The sequence below is a fragment of the Schistocerca gregaria genome, chromosome 3 (assembly GCF_023897955.1).
Source record: "Schistocerca gregaria isolate iqSchGreg1 chromosome 3, iqSchGreg1.2, whole genome shotgun sequence".
NCBI lineage: Eukaryota > Metazoa > Arthropoda > Insecta > Orthoptera > Acrididae > Schistocerca > Schistocerca gregaria.
In genome coordinates, this window is record NC_064922.1 from 313463912 (window position 1) to 313486121 (window position 22210).

Below are 22210 nucleotides of genomic sequence, written 5' to 3' on the forward strand. Positions count from 1 at the left end.
TTATCTTATTTTTTCATTAATTGTTTCTCATATTGTGAGCTATATCATTCATTTATACAAAAATTACACAACAGTATAAGCCCATTATTTGTATAATTGCAGAAATTGCGTGTGCTGAGCCCTTTTTGACAGTTTGTCAGTCACCCAATTAAAAAAAAATTAAATCGAATAGACAGCGGCAGCAGCTATTTAAAGAAAACTGAGCTAGAGTGTTGGTGTTTTGAAATGATGGAACCAATAGAATGGGGACTATTTACTGGAAGAGGAAAATTAGTACAGCGCGAATTGAGCGATGGTGGCCTGGGAACTAGTGGTATCACTGCAGTGACGCCACTGAGAACTTGATGTACACAGGTGCAACAGCGGTGCCACTGCATTACGTGGAGTCAAGTGGCGCCAGTAACAGATTCGTATCTGATCGCTGCTCGGAAAGTATTCCTTAAACTGATCTTTCCGTGCAGCGAGATGTGTAAAATATCTTTCAAACACCTGTTTGTTTGTTGACACTTGCTGTTTTGGTGCGATGGAAAGAAGCGACAGTGATAGTAAACGAATACAATTTGGGAACAGATATTTGACAGATGAAGACCAAGTTTTTCAGCACAACGCCTGGTAAAGATTGTGACATATTTAACTTCTTCGGAACTATGTGTTTACATGTGGCTAATGTTTTGAGCAGGAATTTTGTGAAGGAGCTTATAAACCCAAAATTTCAGCGTTTGTGCCACACGAGGCACAGGAAAAAGCCACAGCATGGTTCGAGATACTTGAAAGACCATTCAAAAGTATTTCAGTTCAATGCCTGGTACGTAAGCGTTAACGGCGATTCTATCGTAGCGTTGATGCTGGAGGCCGAAGTTTTCAGGAAGGCTGCTGTAAGGATATTGTTTTCTCATTATGCAGCCCATTTTAAGATCAGAATTCCTTGTGAAGTGTGTGAAAGTTGTGACAAAAGAACTTGTAGAAGGAATTTGAAAAATCCAAGCTTAGTATGATGTCGGTAGATAAGAATTGTGTTTCCATTTCTGACAAAAGCTGTCGATTTCGTGAAACGAGAATCATTAAATATGCGATCATAACAATTACCTGTTCTGCGGATTACACGATTATACTAGTTAAATGTATGTTATCCAGTTGCACAAACAGATTGAATTGAGCTGTGTATTGTATCTTATTCCTGTAAATGACGTTTCCACTGAAACACAGACGATTTTATTGTTACTTTAGTTGTGGTATTCAGTGAATTTCCACCCTGTGTAAATCACTATTAGACAATAAGTTAAATCCAGAGTATGGACTGTTAGGGGCTAGCTGCATAAATATAATGTGTTTGGATAACGTGACTTGAATTATGAAATGCACTGCTTCCAAATATGTTTATCATCAATGATACAGTTTAGTAATTAATACTTGAATTGATCTACTATTGTCTGCGCCACTAACGAATTTGTATGTACCAAAGGTAATTACTTAACAAAATTTAGGTTTCTACCAAATAAGAATCATCATATTGGGATTACCCGTGTTGGATTTGGGTCTGATAAGTACATATGATCCCTCCCTCTAGTTTTTTTTTTCTGCACAAGTTCATTAGCTTTCATTTTTTTAACATTCTTGGTTATGGTGACAGACTGATCTGTGGCACTGTCAAAGATCTAGGTTAGGTTGAAAGGTGACTGGTTGGTTGAGAATTGACAAAGCCAATGAATGTGAAAGCCAAGTAAAGTTTGTGATAACAGGTTGACTGGTAGTGCAGTGTAATGTTTATCGTGCACCACATTGAAAAATGCAGGTGGGCAATATGTGATGTTTACCTAATTGCCGGCCGCTGTGGCCGGTCCAGAAGCACGCTGCTGCTACGGTCGTAGGTTCGAATTCTGCCTCAGGCATGAATGTGTGTGATATCCCTAGATTAGTTAGGTTTAAGTAGTTCTAAGTGTAGGGGACTGATGACTACAGATGTTAAGTCCCATAGTGCTTAGAGCCATTTACCTAATTGCCAGTGTGAGTGTGAGTTTTATGACTGGTGAGGTGACAAATTTGAGATGACATTCCTGTAAAACATCTTGGATACATTCTGTAGGTCTACATTTGGTGTATCTTAGAGCTACCCAGTCATGTTAGGCACTGTATTAATAACCTCTTGTTGATATGACTGCTCAAGCTACCAAAAGCATTCTCAGCATTTATGCTTAACACAAAATCCCATTAAGGTAAAACTATGAGCACTACTGAAATTTCAGCTAGAAGGGCTTGTTAGGTTACAATTCTCTATCAGCTTTTTAGGTGTAGTAAACATATATGTCCCATTCAGCAGAGAATATGTGTAGTGTAATTAAAGAGTAAGAGAGACCATACTAAAATTGGTCACCATTTTCCCTATTACTAGTACTATTTGTTACCAACAACATGTCATTGACATTGACAACTGGTTGCGCTGTGTCAGGATTAAATTAATCTCCAATAATATTACAGCTATAAAATGGATGCCCTCCCAGGGGACGCTACCTTATAGTAGGCACCTTCAGTGCTGGACGGATGGGTTTGCATACTTAGTTGAAGTCGGGGAGGGTCACCCAAGCGGGATTGCTCTCAACTGAGGAGCCAGATTAAGTGTGTCCCACAATATAGGGCATGGTGGGCTGTAGAGGCATAGTGAAGCCAGCTTCCCCGGAGGAGCAAACCTAATACAAATCCTGGTCCTCCAAGTTGGGTGTTGGGCATGGGGCTAATAATCCCATACTGTAAAAAAATTAAAAAAGGAAGAATATTACAGAAATTCGACAGAAGCCTTGGAAACTGAATGGAACACATGTATCACGGCCCTGACAAAGGAAACAGATACAGGATATGACGGTAGCATCATGGAATGTGAGGACAATGCTTTAGCCTGGAAAAAATGAAAGAAATAGCCAATGAAATTTTAAAATTTATATATGCCAACTAGCTCTGCAGATGATGAAGAAATTGATGAAATGTATGATCAAATCAAAGAAATTAATCAGATAGTGAAGGGAGACGAAAATTTAATAGTCATGGGTGACTGGAATCCGGCAGTAGGAAAAAGGAGAGAAGGAAACATACTAGGTGAATATGGACTGGGGCAAAGAAATGGAAGAGGAAGCTGCCTGGTAGAATTTTGCACAGAGCACAACTTAATCATAGGTAACACTTGGTTCAAGAATCATAAAAGAAGGCTGTATACATGGAAGAAGCCTGGAGATACTGACAGGTTTCAGATAGATTATATAATGATAAGACAGAGATTTAGGAACCAGGTTTTAAATTGTAAGACATTTCCAGGGGCAGATGTGGACTCTGATCACAATCTATTGGTTATGACCTGTAGATTAAAACTGAAGAAACTGCAAAAAGGTGGAAATTTAAGGAGATGGGACCTGGATAAACTGAAAGAACCAGAGGTTGTACAGAGTTTCAGGGAGAGCATAGGGGAACAATTGACAGGAATGGGGGAAAGAAATACAGTAGAAGAAGAATGGGTAGCTTTGAGGGATGAAGTAGTGAAGGCAGCAGAGGATCAATTAGGTAAAAAGACGAGGGCTAGTAGAAATCCTTGGGTGACAGAAGAAATACTGAATTTAATTGATGAAAGGAGAAAATATAAAAATGCAGTAAATGAAGCAGGCAAAAAGGAATAGAAACGTCTCAAAAATGAGATCGACAGGAAGTGCAAAATGGCTTAGCAGGCATGGCTAGAGGACAAATGTAAGGATGTGGAGGCTTATCTCACTAGGGGTAAGATAGATACTGCCTACAGGAAAATTAAAGAGACCTTTAGAGAAAAGAGAACAACTTGTATGAATATCAAGAGCTCAGATGGAAACCCAGTTTTAAGCAAAGAAGGAAAAGCAGAAAGGTGGAAGGAGTATATAGAGGGACTTTACAGGGGCGATGTACTTGAGGGCAATGTTATAGAAAGGGAAGAGAATGTAAATGAAGATGAAATGGGAGATATGATATTGCGTGAAGAGTTTAACAGAGCACTGAAAGACCTGAGTCGAAACAAGGCCCCAGGAGTAGAAAACATTCCATTAGAACTACTGACAGCCTTGGGAGAGTCAGTCCTAACAAAACTCTACCACCTGGTGAGCAGAATGTATGAGACTGGCAAAATACCCTCAGACTTTAAGAAGAATATAATAATTCCAATCCCAAAGAAAGCAGGCGTTGACAGATGTGAAAATTACTGAACTATCAGTATAATAAGTCACAGCTGCAAAATACTAATGCGAATTCTTTACGAACGAATGGAAAAACTGGTAGAAGCCGACCTCGGGGAAGGTCAGTTTGGATTCCGTAGACATGTTGGAACACGCGAGGCTATACTGACCCTATGACTTATCTTAGAAGCAAGATTAAGGAAAGGCAAACCTACGTTTGTAGCATTTGTAGACTTAGAGATAGCTTTTGACAATGTTGACTGGAATACTCTCTTTCAAATTCTGAAGGTGGCAGGGGTAAAATACAGGGAGCGAAAGGCTATTTACAATTTGTACAGAAATCAGATGGATAAGAGTCGAAGGACATGAAAGGGAAGCAGTGTTTGGGAAGGGAGTCAGACAGGGTTGTAGCCTCTCCCCGATGCTATTCAATCTGTATATTGAGCAAGCAGTAAAGGGAACAAAAGAAAAGTTCGGAGTAGGTATTAAAATCCATGGAGAAGAAATAAAAACTTTGAGGTTCACCGATGACATTGCAATTCTGTCAGAGACAGCCAAAGGACTTGGAAGAGCAGTTGAATGGAATGAACAGTGTCTTGAAAGGAGGGTATAAGATGAACATTAAGAAAAGTTAAACGAGGATAATGAAATGTAGTCGAATTAAGTTGAGTGATGCTGAGGGAATTAGGTTAGGAAATGAGACACTTAAAGTGGTAAAGGAGTTTTGCTATTTGGGGAGCAAAATAACTGATGATGGTTGAAGTAAAGAGGATATAAAATGTAGACTGGCAATGGGAAGGAAAGCGTTTCTGAAGCAGAGAAATTTGTTAACATTGAGTATAGATTTAAGTGTCAGGAAGACGTTTCTGAAAGTATTTGTATGGAGTGTACCCATGTATGGAAGTGAAACATGGACGATAAATAGTTTGAACAAGAAGAGAATAGAAACTTTCGAAATGTGGTGCTACAAAAGAATGCTGAAGATCAGATGGGTAGATCACATAACTAAGAAGGAGGTATTGAATAGAATTGGGGAGAAGAGTAGTGTGTGGCACAACTGGACTAGAAGAATGGATCGTTTGGTAAGACATGTTCTGAGGCATCAAGGGATCACCAATTTAGTATTGGAGGGCAGCGTGGAGGGTAAAAATTGAAGAGGGAGACCAAGAGATGAATACACTAAGCATATTCAGACGGATGTAGGCTGCAGTATGTACTGAGAGATGAAGAAGCTTCCACAAGATAGAGTAGCATGGAGAGCTGCATCAAACCAGTCTCAGGACTGACGACAACAACAACAGGGTTATAGGAAATAAGATGGCATGGGAATGGGCATATAAATAAACCTGAGTACTCGTTGGTATGTAGTGGACCAGAAGAAAGAACAGGCCAATTTGGAAGAGGGTTAATGATAACAAGGGAAGTCAGGAAAAGCTTTCTAGAATTTGAACCCTTAAGTGAAAGGATGTGCAGACTCAGACTAAGAGGGAAATTTAGGAATATATCAATAGTGGATGCACATGCACCAACAGAGGATATAATTAAAGAACAGTTCTACAGAGAATTGGAAAAAGGATGCTGCGCTTTACCTAAATATGACTTGATGCTAGTAATAAGAAATTTTAAGGCAAAAATAGGGAGGAATGAACATCCATATGGAGTTTCTGAAAAATATTCGCTACATGAAGAAAACAACAAGACTAGAGACTTAGTATGCCAATTTGCAGCAAGGAATAATATTATTATTAAAAGTAACTGCTTCCCACACACAGTGATCCATCTGGGTACTTGGAAGTATGCAGTCAATGGAATAGTCAGTCAGATTTACCATATTTTAGTGATTGCACGCTACTCCATGCCAGTTACAGATGTAAGGAGCTCCAGAGGACCAAACTGTGACTCAGACCACTTTGTGATAAAATCACTCTTGAGAGAGAAACTGTCACTAACAAATGGCAACAGTATAGAAAAGATGATGAAATGGAATACAGACAAACTGAAAATCCCTGATGAAGTAAAAAAATACCAAGCAACACTAAACAGAAAGTTGAGTAATGAGAAGACTGCAGTAGGAGTAGACAAAAGGAGTAACAGGATTGAAAAAGCCCTTGAAGATGCTGCAGAGGAAATAATAGACATAAGAAGGAATAGAAGAACCCGGGAATGGTTTGATGAAGATTGCAGGTTAGCAATAGATGAAAAGAACAGGACAAGAACGAAAGTACTACAGATAGAAACCAGAAACAATGTGGACCAATATAGAGAATTAAGGAGAAGAGCTGACAGACTGTGCAAGAGAGAGAAAAGAGAGTGGACTAAGAAGAAATTTCAAGAACTAGAAGAGTTAAAGGAACAGAGTGAAATAAGAAAGTTCTGTCATGTTGTAGGCAAAATGAAGAATAGATTCCAGCCAAAATGAATGACCTGTTCCAGTAAAGATGGGAAAATGATAAGGAAGGAAGAACAGGTAGTCGGAAGATGGGCAGAGTAAAGATACACTAAGCACCAGCCTAGAAGTTGAAGAGAGAGCCACACAGGAGGAAAGAGTGGGTCTGGAAGCAGACAGTGGTACCAATGAGGCAAGAAAGCCAACACTACAAGATGTCTCTTAGACTGTGCACAAGACAAAAAACAATCAAGCCCCTGGGGAAGACAGCATAATCGCTGAATTAATAAAAACTGGTGGTGAGGCTGTAATAAAGGAACTGCACACATTAATATCAGATATATGGGAAACAGAAACTATTCCAGATAAGTGGAAAACTGGAATAATAATCCCCATATATAGGAAAGGGGACATAACAGCATGTGAAAGCTATAGAGGTATAACACTCATAAGCACAGCTTGTAAGATCTTCACAAGTATATTAAATGAAAGGATACAGAAGTGTGCAGGAGGCATACAAGGGGAATATCAGTGTGGCTTTCCAGACAGAGGAACACCTGATCAAATATTTGAGATAAGACAAATGATGGAAAAGTTCTATGAATATGATATAGATCTACATTTCGTATACATTGACTTCAAACAAGCCTTTGACAGCACAAATTGGCAATAACTATACAGAGTACTGGAAGAAGTTGGTATATGTGCTAAACTAATCAGAATGACAATGACAGAGACAAGAGCAGAAGTAAAGGTCCTTAGCAGAACGAGTGAAAGCTTTGACTTTAATAAAGGCATGAAGCAAGGTGATAATCTCTCCACTGTCCTATTCAATATAGCCGTGCATAGTGTAGTAAATAAAATCAACAAAAGAGGCACCATATTTATGAAAATTAGCCAGATATGTACATACACTGATGGCATTGCTATAGTAGGAAGAAATATCAATACACTCCAAGGAAACATACTAGACAATGGAAACCGAAGCCTTAAAAATTGGCCTCATAGTAAATGAAAACAAAACAAAATATATGGTAAAATCACAATCTGAGGCCAGAAGAACCCCTAAAAACCTAAACATCAATGGGAAATGCTTCAAAGGAGTGTCCTCTTTTAACTACGTGGGAGCACTGATAACAAATGATAACAGTATTGGAAAGGCTATAAGGGAAAGAATACAAGCAGGAAACAGAGCTTACTTTGCAAATATGCTTACTTTGCAAATATGCAACTTTTCAGAAATAGCCTTGTTACAAGAAAAACAAAACTGCTTATATATAATACCCCAATCTGCTCAGTTATCACATACGGGTCAGAGGTGTGGAGTTGACAGAGCATGATAAAAATGCACTAAGAATCATTGAGCAGAAAATACTATGCAAAATCTATGGGCCAATAAGGGAGGACGAAGGCTGGAAAATATGCTACAATGCCGAATTATAAGGATTAATACAAGGTAAGGACATAGTAAAATTTGTAAAATCACGTTCAATACGATGGCTAGGACACTTGGAGAGAATGGCAGAGGATAGAATTCCAAAGAAAATGAGGAAAGATGTGGTTCATTCAGCTAGGCGAAAAGGGAGACCTAGAAGAAGATGGATTGATGACGTAAAAATAGATCTCATCAGCATGGAAGTCCAATGGTGGAAAAGAGCAGCAAATAACCGTGAAGTATGGAGGAAGATCGTTGAAGAAGCCAAGGCTCACCAAGGGCTGTAGCACTACTGAAGAAGAAGAATAAAATGGACGCTGTAATAACATTAGAAGCACAATATCAGTGTTGATAGTAGAGCCATAGCACTGACTTTCAAATTAGGTAGTCACTCTTCTATTCATTCACAGAGTATGATGATGTTTCTTTAGGTCACTCAACATGTTTTCTTTGAGCAGCTCCACTATTAGGGGCTGAACACTGTTTGGTAGTGCACTAAAATTTTTGATGGCCATTATTGGGATGTGACTGTATCTTGTCCTACAAACTTCTTGGCCTGTCTAGTCTACCCTTATTCTGGGAGTTATGATGGTGAATTTGATACAGCATCATTTGATTGATACACTATGATTACGCTTCATTTGAATGAGGCAAGTGAATGCATATAGGCTGTGGACTGTTTCGTAGTTTAGCAACTGAATCATTCCATGCCAAGTGGTCTGCAGGTTCCTGCATGATCATAAATATATTTTGATGAAATTTTGTGTGAACATTAGCATATGTTCCCACTAAGCATGCCTGAAGTTTCACAATCACCAGTTTGATACTTCTGGGAGATATAGTCATTTGTTTGACCCCATAATGCAGCTGTCAACAGTGCAGCCCACGTTCTTCAGCAACTTTGTTCATTTTTATTTATTTGTTTATTTTGTGTTCTGTAGATCCAGGTAGTAAGTAAATCACAAAGCTATGGAATGTGTTAAATTCTACATAGCTTAGATGTATCTTACATAAATAAAATAAAAGATACAATGTAAATAAAATATCTAATTTAGAACATATAGCCGTTTAACAGAAAGTTGTGTTACACTATGTATTACAATTAGTAAATAAATACACGAATACCAAAAACCAAATTTTTGAATGCCTATTGTAGTACTCAAAATAAGTATTTGTAAAACAATTGTAAATTTCGTGGTGTTATTCATTTTCTCTCAAAAATTTATTGGCCATGTAAACAGATTTTTCTGTCAGGTACTCTTTGAGTATTTGTTTGAATTTAGGCAGTTTTTTTTCTGAAGGGTTCTGTCATGTGGTGGGAATGCATTAAATGGCTTAATTCTGGAGTAATAAACTCCTTTTTGAAGCAGATTTAGACTTTTCAATTCAGTGTGCAAACTGTTTTTGGTACTTGTAGTCATGGTGTTCACTGTTGTCTTTATATAGAGAAAAGTTATTACAGCCATAGGTCAACAAGGAAAACGTGTACTGTAAGTAGACCCATTTTTTGAAACAAGTACCTGCAAGAATGTCTATGATGGACACCACTCATTATTCTGATAGCTCTTCTTTTGCAGTGAACATTTTTTTTTTGCAACAGGTTGCCCCCCCCCCCCCCTCTCCCCAGAATTTAATAGGATATGACATTAATGAATGAAAGTAGCCAAAGTAGGAAGCTTTAATGGTATCTACTTCAGCTACAGAAGTAATTATTCATAGTGCAAATATTGCTGAGATAAGTCTTTTATAAATATGAAGGATGTGGGTTGACCAATTACATTTGCTGTCTACATATGCACCCAGGAATTTTGTGTCCTCACCTTTTTAAATTGATTGGTCGATACACTTTATGTTAATTTCTTTAAGATTTCTTTGTGATTTATGAAATCTCATAGAATGGGTTTCATCTGCATTGACTAAGGGGCCATTCCAAGACAACCAATTTAAAATTTTTGTGAAAGCTTTGTTTGTAGTTTATTTAGGAATTTTGCTGAATAGTTTATCAGTGAGAATCATAGTATCATCTGCAAAAATGATAAATTTACTCATTGTATTGCAACAAAGAGGAACGTCATTAATGTAAATAAGAAATATCAGTGGATCTAAGACAGTGCCTTATGGCCCACTGCAATTTGAGGTCTCCCACTCAGATGAGATAGGTCCCTGAATGAGCCACTCAGCATTGCAGTGTGCTTTTGGTCCTTTAGGTATGACTGAAGCCACGAACCAATATTACCACCAGAACCATTGATACGTATATCTCTGGCAATATTTTCTTGCAAAAAAACTTGGTCATTGTGCATGATCGTACATGTAATAATAATAAATGATTTCATGATATGTTTTCATATAGATAAGTTGAAGCAAAGTTGGCCAAAAAAATAGACAATTGAAAAAATGTGGTTTAGCTTTTTATATCCTAGAAAATAATTTTGTGACAAAGCTAGGCTGTGCAGTGGTTAGCACACTGGACCCGCATTCGGGAGGATGATGGTTCAAACGTGCATCCGGTGATCTTGATTTAGGTTTCCCATGATATCCCGTAATCGTTTCAGGTGAATGCCAGGATGGTTCCTTTGAAAGAGCACGACTGACTTCTTTCCCAAACCTTTCTTAATCCGATAGGACCGATGACCTTGTTGGTTGGATCCTTCTCCCAAATCAACCAATAATTTTCTTGTAAACCTGAAAGGTCATTGAAAGTTTATATTTCATTCTCCTACAGCTTTATAATAGTTAATAAATTGAGGGCAGACAATTGGGTTCTTTCAGCCCACTTCTGTAAAGAAGAAGATTATCTTTGAAACTTCTTGGCAGATTAAAACTGTGTGCCAGCCGAGACTCGAACTCGGGACCTTTGCCTTTTGCGGGCAAGTGCTCTACGAACTGAGCTACCCAAGCACGACTCACGCCCCGTCCTCACAGCGTTACTTCTGCCAGAACCTTGTCTCCTACCTTCCAAACTTTACAGAAGCTTTCCTGCGAACCTTGCAGAGCTAATCACTTTGTTGTTCCTCCAGTCCCATGAGAAAATGTCTTTGTATGACATGTATAACAATAATCTATTCTAACATCATTCCAAAGTCTCTTTTGTAATCACACAAATTGAGACAATTTTTGAAAGTTTTGTATCGGGTGCTGGAGGCATAAATAAAATATGGATGTGGGAATTATGCGTGAACTGTGTTTTTACTTGTTTCATCAGCTCCTTGATAAGAACATGAACAGGAACTGTGTTGTGGCAGAGAGACACTGACAATGAAAATGACTCATAGATTCCAACATCTGATTTTGTAAAAGTGGAGGGGTTGGTGCTTTACTATTTCGCCTATGGAAACCATGCAGTGCATCCTGATTAATAAATAAATAATTTTCAGTAAACTCTACTAGGACAATAGGCTTGGTTTAGTCACTGAAGGGCCAAAGAAATTGGTACAACCGCCTAATATTGCGTAGGGCACCCGTGAGCACACAGACATGCTGAAACCCAATGTTGCATGGACTCAACTTACATCTGAAGTAGTGCCGGAGGGAACTGACACCATGATTCCTGCAGGCTGTTCATAAATACGTAAGAGCACGAGGAGGTGGAGATCTCTTCTGAACAGCACATTGCAAGGCATCCCAGATATCCTCAATAATGTTCATATTTGGGGAGTTTGGTGGCTGGCGGGAGTGTTTAAACTCAGGAGAGTGTCGTTCCTGGAGCCACTCTATAGCAATTCTGGACATGTGGGGTGTCACATTGTCCTGCTGGAATTTCCCAAGTCTGCCAGAATGCACAATGGACGTGAATGGATGCTGGTGATCAGACAGGATGCTAAAGTACATGTCACCTGTCAGAGTCCTATCTAGATGTATCAGGTATCCCATATCACTCAAGGTGCACATGCGCCAAACCATAGCAGAGCGTCCTGAAGCTTGAACAGTCTGCCTGCTGATATGCAGCGATGTTGGAGATTTGATGTTTTACCGGATTCCTGATATTCATGATACACTCTTGAAATGGTCGTACAGGAAAATCCGCACTTCATCGCTACCTCAGAGATCTGTTTCCCATCACTCATGAGCCAACTATAACACCAAGATCACGCTCACTTACATCTTGATATCCTGCCATTGTAGCTGTAGTAACCAATCTAATAACTGCCACACACACTTGTTTTATGTAGGCGTTGCTGACTGCAGCACAGTATTCTGTCTGTTTACATATCTCTGTATATGAATATGCATGCCTGTAACAGTTTCTTTGGTGCTTCAGTGTGTAATCACACACTCAAGTAATCACATCTGGTTAGATGCCAGGATGTAAAGAACTGAATCCTTGTCTGTCATGGAATCAGAAATGCTTCAGTACCAACATCATAATGTATGGAGAAATTGTACATTCACAGAAGTCAGCAACTGAGTGGTGTGCAATGTGCCCAGGTGGCAGAGTCCACCTCAACAAAACATGAGATGATGTATTTATCAGTAGTCATTGTGGGCAAAACACGGTCTCAGCAGAGTTGTAGGGTCAGCAGCTCTGTAACATGTAACATAGTCAAGCATTCCTCCGTCAGTGAGGCACGTATGTGCAGGACCGCAGGTAGCTCTAGGTTCCCAGGAGCTGGTTGATGAAAGACTGATGGAGAGGCTACCCATGTGGCATCCGTTCAGACACTGGTAGCATCAGATCCAGGAGTGGCCCATAGACCAGCAGCTAGTGGAGGTGGCAAATGGTTGTAGAAAAGGCTGGGTTACTCACATTGGGTCAATGGCTGATACAGAGTAGTTTTTGGCACAGGCAGCAGTTGTAGATAGGTATTGCTAAGTCAGGGCAGTGAGTGTGTATGATAAACTTGCCAAGCTTTGCTATGGCCAGGTGATACCTCTGGTCACACCCTGCATGAGGGTTGAGATAGCACAGCATTGGGGCATGGCACGAGGTAACACTAATCACCATTGTGACAGACTGGGGTCTTGCACCATGCCAACTCATCATTATTCTGCCCTGACAGAGAAATTCCAGCAGCAGCAGCAGCAGCATGCTGGCCGGCCTAACCACCGGTTTGAAGTTTGCTGTGAATACATTAGCTCAACACTACATGGACTCTAAATCTGTATTCAGTAGAAGTTATCAAAAAAACGAAGATTAGATGCCTTCAGCAGTCCATTGTTTGCTGTTGAATGGCAGTAAATATTTGAAGACATGGCACCAAGAGATGCATTTAGTTGCATATTCCAGTAATTAATAAATACCTAGCTACTGGCGAGTTACCAGACATTCTAAAACCAACAAACACAGTACCAGTTTACAAGAAAAGGGGTCCCCAATGAAGTCTCAAGCTACAGACCCATTTGCAGTCTGCAGGTAAACTTTTTCAGTAATTCAGTTTTTGGTAGACCATTTCAGCAAAAATGGTGTATTTTTGCTTGTTCTGGAGTGAAAAAGGAAGTCATAGTGAAACATCAAATGTACATTTGCAAAAAGCAACATACTGTCTTTTTTGGAGAGTATCTGCAGTTAGTTTTGTACAACAGATTTTATTGTTGATATAGATTGCATACACTTTAAAATTGTGACTTGTTTTGGTTCTGCATTCCTATCTTCAATCTAAATATCGGATACAGTAGTAATCCATCCAGTTCATTAGAAAATATAAATTTTGGTCATGAAATATTGTGCTGTGACATATCATGTAAATTTACTGATGAGTTGGATGGGTTACTTTTGTAACTGATGTATAGAGGTCTGAAGACAGTTGATGTGGAACTGAAACTGACCACAGCTTTAAAAATTGATGCAGTCTAAATGGACAGTACAATTTTATATATCAAACATACTATTTTAGAAAATAGCTCACCTACATATGTTCACCTTAAATACCACAAGAATTTCAAAATCTTGTGTAAAGATAATTTTTTAATATTTATTTCTTCAAGCAGTGTAGTGAAGGCAATTGATACAGCACCATTAGTTATACAATGTTCTCCTGTGTGTTTATCTATGGAAATCATTTATGTTTCTAATTGCACAGTTGCCAGTTAATACGAGAATCTCAAAGTATGGCATGATTTTTGTATTAAGTTTGTGTGTTTGTGGGGTACAGCAAAGTATGAAGAATGATTAGTGTTATCTACAGTGAGTGAATGGTTGTGCACTATGTTAAATTGATAGTCCCATTACATTGAAGTAAGCAATCATACTCAGTTGCTTCAAGTAACACTGATTATACTTCATGGATCTCTCTCACTGTAAGTAATACATTAGAACTTAATATGGTGTTACATGAATTTCTATTTGCTTTATCCATCAGGGGCATAAAATTGTTACAGTGTCAATAACTTTGAATTCATTATGAGAACCAAAAGGATAGGTTCTTCGGGCACCAGATCTACATCTACATATGTATATCACAAGCCACCATACAGTGCGTGGCCGAGGGTCCCACATGCCACTACTAGTCTTTTCCTTTCCTGTACCTCTTTACAGTTGAGTGAGAAGAAAAGACCATGTATAAGCCTTTGTATGAGCCCTAATTTCGCTCATCTTATGTTTTTGGTCCCTATGCAAAATGTACATTGGCAGCAGCAGAATTGTTCTGCAGTCAGCCTCAGGTGCTGATTCTCTAAATTTCTGCAATAGCGCCTCATGAAAAGAGTGTTACCTTTCGTCCAGGGATTCCCATCTGAGTTCATATAGCATCTCTGTAACACTTGTGTGCTGATGGAACCTGCTGCTAACAAATGTATAAGCATGGCTCTGAATTTCTTTGATGTCCTCCTCTAGTCTGACCTGGTTGGGATCCCAAATACTTGAGCAGTAGTCAAGAATGGGTCACACTAGTTCTGTAGATCTGTATACCACCTCCTTTATAAATGAGCTGGCCTTTCCCAAAATTTTCCCAATAAAACAAAGTCAAGCACTTGGCTTCTCTACTGCCAACCTGACATGCTCATTCCATTTCATATTGCTTTGTGACATTATAACTAGCTGTCTAATCCATGTGACTGTATCAAGATGCATATGACTAATGCAATATTCAAATGCTAAAGATTATTTTTCCTACTGGTTTGCTTAACTTACATTTTCCTGTGTTTAGAGCAAGCTGTCATCCATCACACCAACTAGAAATTCTAAATCATCTTGTATTCTCCTACAGTCATTCAATGGCAACAGCTTATGAAACGTCACAGTGTCACCAGCAAACATCTGCAAATTGCTGCTCTCTCTGTTTGTCAGATCATTTATGTGTATAGAGAGTAAGAGGAATCCTACCACTGTTCCGTGGGGCACTCCTGACGATACCCTGGTCTGTTGAACATTTGCGATTAGGACAACATACTGGGTTCTATTACTTACAAAGTTTTTGAACCACTCGCATAGCTGGGAACTTAGTCCGTATCCTTGGCCCTTCAACAATCTGCAGTAGGGCTGGGTTTCACACAAGCAATGCTATCTAAACCTGTGCTGCTTTGTGGACAGAAGCTTTTCTGTCTTGAGGAAATTTATTATATTCAATATCAGAATATGTACAAGAATTCTGCAGCAAAATGATGTTAAGGGCATTGGTCTGTAATTATGTTTATTCTTTCTTTTGCCTTTCTTGTACATGGGAATCAGCACCTCCTTTTTCCAGTCACTTGGGACTTTGTGTTGGGCAAGAGATTTGCCATAAATGCATACTAAGTAAGATGTCAGTGCCACAGAGTACTCTTAAATTGGAATTCCATCCAGACCTGGGAACTTATTTGTTTTGGACTCTTTCAGTTGCTTCTCTACACTAGGAATGCCTGTTTCTATATCTCCATGTGCGAGTCTATGCGACAGTCAAACAACGGTGTGATTGTATGATCCTCTTGTATGAAAGATTTCTAAAATGTGAAATTTATGCCTTCAGCTTTCCTTTTGCTGTTTCCTTTTGCTATCTCAGATTTGTCAACAAGTGATTGAATAGAAGTCTTTGACGTGCTGAAATTGTCATATGCCACACCTCGTGAGCAGCCTGTTTGTGTTGACTTCCCTACGCATCACAAAAATAAAACTAAAGTTAAATTTAGAAACAATACAGAAATGGCATCCTCTATAAATACTTTTAATAGCCAGTTTAGTATCCTTATTGATCTTTTGTTTCAAACGCGCGCGCACACACACACACACACACACAATGCTTTCCAGTGCTGCTTGTGGAATAAAGTGTTACAGTAATGTTGTTCATTTGAATATACAACAGATAACATGATCGGACTAATACTTACTAAACTGAGGATTAGCACTTTCTAATGCCAACCGTTCAATTTGTAAAACATATAAAGTTGCCCATGGAAAGAAAGTACCCGACAGGCTGCAGCAGAAGTGTTTTCAAATGCTGCTTAATGCAGTCTAACACTTACCCAGTGCTCTATCAAACCATTAATTTGGATAGTTATTAAAAATATATAAACCTTTTCAAAATCCAACACAAGGTACACAGTGAGGTGCTCAGTACTGGTGTGTTCCGTACTGGCAGCTAATCAGAATTGAACCCCATTGTTTTTCATTTATGACCTTGGGTAACCGTAGGAATATGTAAATCCTCCATGAAAAAGAAAAAGTCTTTGTCCACAGAGCTGCATAAATCGTTCCAGCAGCTACTGATATGAGTCAGTGAATCTTTTTGTTTCTGTGTATCAATTAATGTGTAATCTTTTTGATGTTTTGTTGCAGGGATAATGTGGAATGGGATGCCACACAGGAGGAAATAGCTAGAAATAAGGTACTTGAAAATTCGGCAACAGTTTTGGATGAAACTGAGAAAGAAAAATTTGAAAACAATGCGAGTCAGTTTTGGGATGCATTTTATGAAATTCATCAAAATCGGTATGCTGATGAATATAATACTTTGTATAATCTCTCTGACTTGTTTGGACATTGTTATATTACATTTATTGTTTCAGTTTCTTCAAGGACAGGCACTGGCTGTTCACAGAATTTCCTGAGCTTGCTCCTGAATCAGAAGTGGACCAAAATGTGCCTCTTAGTGTAAATTCTACTAAAGGTGTTGCTGTGAAACATGAGCATGATGGTGCAAGTTCCTGCAGTGACACTACAAAATTGGAAAATGCAGAATCATGCAAAACAACTTGCAATCTTAATTCTGAAGGTTTAGGAACTATAAACCATGCAGAAGAAAAGAGAACAATAAATAACAAACCATTCAGAATTCTTGAAATAGGATGCGGTGTTGGAAACACCGTTTTTCCAATTCTTCAGTATACTAAAAATCCAGATTTGTTTGTATACGCCTGTGATTTTTCGTCAACAGCCATAAATATACTCAAAGAAAGTCCAGAATATGAACCTGAAAGGTATAGTGATAGTTGTGTATTATTCAGCGTTATTCTTAATTCTGTTAATCTCAATAACATTGACTGATGGGGGGTCACAGAGGTCATGTTTTGACTGCATGAAATAGCATTATAAAATAATAGAGTTTCAAATTCAGTCACAAGAAATGATATAGAAAAGTAATTGTAATTATAATATTCTAACATTGTAAACTGCACTCTAAACAAAAATTAAACTTATTTTCCACATAGACCTTTTTTTTTACTTACAAAGAACTCATTTAAATTATGTATTCTTTCAGATCACCAGAGCACTTATCATTTAATAATACAATTTGTGACTGTTCACCTATACACTGAAGACTGTATTATCTTGGATAAGGCCAGTATCTTGGTAGTCAAATCTGTCTTTGTAGGAAACTGTATTGAGAGTACTTCTATAGATTTTTGTTATCTCAGTTCCAAATTCAGGCAGTGATGCATTGAGTGTAAGAAGTAAAAATTGGCTGTAGTCTTTTTATTGTACTCATGGCTTTTGGTTTTTTACTATGAAGCTACAATTAATTTTTTTTTTGCTGGCAAGTATTTGGAAATATAATTTGCTTTGACAGTTCGTATGAAGATAATAAAAGATGAAGCATTTGACACTGGTTGCATTTTGGAGGAGTGAGTGTATTAAACGAATGGTTTATGATGGTTCATTCCAAAAAGCACTAACAGTGCCATTGAAAGTTTCTGTGAGTCACAAAATAAGTTTTGAAGCTGTTTTTGGGGGATTATGAAAGACCCAACTTTGTTCACATAAACTTTTCTTGAATACCTTTTATTAATATTGAATCCTTCGCTATTACTATAACATCCAATTTGGGGGTTGCACACTGTATTAACAATGGTTCCCAAATTCAAGAACACTTTGTTTATGCACAAGTTCACAATAAAGTAAGTTTGTAATAACAACTGAAAGAAACAAGTTCATTGGCGTGATGCCAACTCTGAGGGAAGGTGAAAGAAACAAGTTCATTGGCGTGATGCCAACTCTGAGGAAAGGTTCATCCTGAGTGATTGTAGATGTAGTGTCCATCAGGGCCACACTGTGTGCAGTCCCTTGAAGTGCATTGTACAGCTGAATGTCCAATCTGGTCATAGTAACTAGCATAGTAACTACGAGAGTGTAGCTGGCTCCTGGCCCAGAACTGAGTAGGCAGTTGAATGCTGCTGTTGGATGCTGTGCCTTGCCTTAAGTATCCAGCAGGGGAAGTGCATTCTTGACAATGTAACATGTGGATGGTACTTCTTTCATTAATAGCAGCACAGAAGTGCACACTGCTTGGAAGCATGGCTTGTGCTCTCTGGTGGTGCATGAAGCAGATGGTGTATCAACAGATTGTTTGTGTATAGTATAATGTCCATAACATGCAGTGCCTGTGTAAATAGTCTCTGGAGGAGAGATGCCTTCAGGCCATGGGTAGACAAACTCACAGTGCGAATACATTGTACTAGTTACAACAGTGCATATTACAATTATGATATAAAATGCAACTGAAGTTTGAACTAATCAGAGATCTGAAATATAACATTAACATCATTTTTGCTTAGGCTAGGACACAAATGATTTTCTACACTTACATCTACAGGTACATAGATACTCCGCAAGCCACTGTACAGTGCGTGCAGAGGGTACCCTGTGCCACGGCTTGTCATTTCTTTTTTTGTACCACTCATAGATAGAGTGAGAGAAAAATGAGTGTCTATAGGTCTCCGTATGAGCCCTAATTTCTTATATATTGTCTTCGTGGTCCGTACGTGCAATGTATGTTGGCGGAAGTAGAATCGTTTTGTAGTCATCTTCAAATTCCGGATATCTAAATTTTCTCAGGGGTGTTTCTTGAAAAGAATGTTGCCTTCCCTCTAGGGATTCCCATTTGAGTTTCTGAAGCATCCCCATAACATTTACATGGTGTTCAAACCCACTGATAACAAACCTAGCCGCCCAGCTGGCAATGCTTCGATGTCTTTCATCAATATGAACTGGTAGGGATCTCAAACACTCAAGCAGTACTCAAGAATAGGTCACACCAGCGTCCTGTATGCAGCCTCCTTTACAGATGAACCACTTTTACTAAAATTGTCTCAATGAACTGAAGTCAACCAATCACATTCCCTACCACAGTTCTCACATGCCCATTCCATTTCACATTGCTTTGCAGCATTATGCCCAGATATTTAAACAACTTGACTGTGTCAAACAGGTCACTAATAATACTGTATCCAAACATTACAGGTTAGTTCTTCCTACTCATCCTCATTAACTTATATTTTTCGACACTTAGAGCAAGCTGCCATTAATCACACTAACTAGAAATTCTGTCTACATCATCTTCAACATATTACTGTACACTAATGCATCATCAGCAACAACTGCAGATTGCTGCCTACCCTGTACACCAAATCATTTGTGTGTATAGAGAACAACAACGGTCCTATCACACTTCCCTGGTGCACTCCTGGCCATATCATTGTCTCTGTTGAACACTTGCTGTTGAGGACAGTTTACTGGGATTTATTACTTAAGAAGTCTTCAAGTCTCTTGCATATCTGTGAACTTATTCCATATGTTCGTACCATTGTTAAAAGTCTGCATTGGGGCACCATGTCACATGCTTTTGGGAAATCTAGAAATATGATCTCTGCCGGTTGTCCTTCACCCATTGTTCTCAGTACATCACATGAGGAAAGGGCAAGCTGAGTTTCACACAAGCAATGCTTTCTAAAACCATGCTGATTCATGGACATAAGCTTCTCAGTCTCAAGAAAGTTCATTGTACATGAACTGAGAATGTGTTCAAGTATTCTGCAGCAAACCGAGATTGAGGATATTGGTCTGTAATTTTATGGGTCTATTCTTTTAGTCTTCTTGTATGCTGGAGTCACCAGTGCTTTTTTCCAGTCACTTGGGACTTTATGCTGTTTGAGAGATTCACAATAAATGCAGGCCACTGGTGTTGTGCTCACAATGTCGTTTCAGTTGCCTGAGACTGCATTCATATGTGTGAGTTACATTTGTGTGTGTGTGTGTGTGTGTGTGTGTGTGTGTGTGTGTGTGTCATCTATTGTTGACTAAGGCCTTAATGTCCGAAGGCTTTATTTTTTGACAGTCTTTTGTTACACCTATCTGTGGCTCAGCATTTCTGCTCTATGGTGAGTAGCAACTTTCCTTTTCATAATGTTTTTACATTCCATCCTGGATTTTCCGTTGTGTAATCTATGGAAAATAGTCCCTCCAGGGGACACCATCATATCATAGCTGTGACCACATGGGTGAGGATGTTTGCATGTTCACTTACATCAGAAGCAACATTGTCACTGGTAGGGCCTCTCAAGCCAAACAAGTTGTAGTAGATGAATGAAACTGTGTGTACCACAATGTCCCATCACATACATCTTAACCATTCACATTATAGCCCTATGTGACAGTGACCCAAGCTGATTTAAGTTTGGCTAACAGAAGTAGACGGGTGGCTCTCCGACGGATTCTATAGTGCAGAAATAGAAACTTTAATGCAGGATTAGGGAAAAAATTAAAACAGGGCTCTTCTGTTGTGAAGTTTGGATTTAATATGAGAAATGATAGTGTAGGCACGTTTGTGGAAATTGCTAGGACGAACTGAATGTGCATCCTAAAGGAGGGGGACGGGGGGGGGAAACAGGCAGAAAATGAACATGGAAAGGATCAAAGATAATAAAAAGTGAGGTTGAATATGTGCTGTCAGACAACAGAAAAGTGTGCAAGATTCCTCAATCTTAAACCAGTTAAGGATATCTAGTGATGACTGGCTAGTCAGAAGCAAAATAAAACTGGACACTAACTTAGAAAGAACTAAACTCTTAAGGATAAATCCAGTTATATTGATTCAAAAGATTTAGATATAAAGCAGGAAGAATACAAGTTAACATGTAAACAGTTTTAAAGCTTTGGAACAAAAACACTATGTGTTTAAATATGAGAAATGATAATTTACAAATTTTATACTGGAAAAAGCTCAACAAAAGCTTTGAGGACACAAGACAATGGATGAAGAGGAGAAAAGAAAGAAAAGTAAATGATAACAGTGGGCAGAGAGAAGTAACTGGACTAAATAATCAAAAAACTGTTCAGAAATATTTATGAGATAATGTTGGAAAGCACTGTGCGAAGAACAGTTGAGAACAGTTGAAGTATGAAGAAAATGAAATGGGCACTTATGCTGGGCATACATCATATCATGTTAGTTAGTGCATCGAAGGAAATAAATATTCAGATAGTAGGTTGGGAGAATGAATGCATTCCAGAATTACTACCAGAAGTAGTAAAGAAAGCAGTTTGATACATGGAATGATAGGAAAAGTGTAGAAATGAGAAAAACTCTGAGAAAGGCAGTAAAAGCAAAACTTGTAGTTGTTCACAAAATGTTGTGTTACAGGGCAATGCCAAATATTTGGAACAGCACTGTAATTATTGTAATCCACAAGAAAGGGAGCAGGGAATGTGTAAGGAACTGCAGTCCAATAAATTTTCTGTCAGTGGCATACAAAATGTTTGCAAAAATCCTTTCTGATAATCTAGAGAAACTGATGACTTTAACCACGGGAAAAAAGCTCGCTTCAGAAGTGGGTTTAACAGTATGGAACATGTACAGATTTCTGTGGAACTGCAGAAAGAAACTACAAATATCAGTTATCACCTTGTACTGGATTTATAGGCTATGAGAAATCATTAGATTCTGTCAAAATAAAATTTGTGCTTTTCAACACTTGAGAACTAATAATAAAATCTACCAACACAAGTCAGAGAGGAAGAAAAAGTCTGATAAAATAATGTCAGGACAGAGTAAGGGACATTGAATTGAGTAAAGTCTCCCT

At 38.5% G+C, this 22210-nt stretch overlaps 1 protein-coding gene across 2 annotated transcripts in view; it reads left to right on the forward strand.

The window, feature by feature from the left end:
• The first annotated feature begins 395 nt into the window (after positions 1–395).
• LOC126355762 (tRNA N(3)-methylcytidine methyltransferase METTL2) overlaps positions 396–22210 on the forward strand; it is a 46936-nt gene continuing 25121 nt past the window's right edge. The window contains exons 1-3 of one of the 2 annotated variants that reach the window (XM_050006164.1): positions 396–612; positions 16692–16844; positions 16922–17332. In XM_050006164.1, the coding sequence (XP_049862121.1) occupies positions 524–612; positions 16692–16844; positions 16922–17332 (653 nt within the window). In that variant the 5' untranslated portion in view covers positions 396–523. The other variant, XM_050006163.1, reaches the window with a different exon arrangement.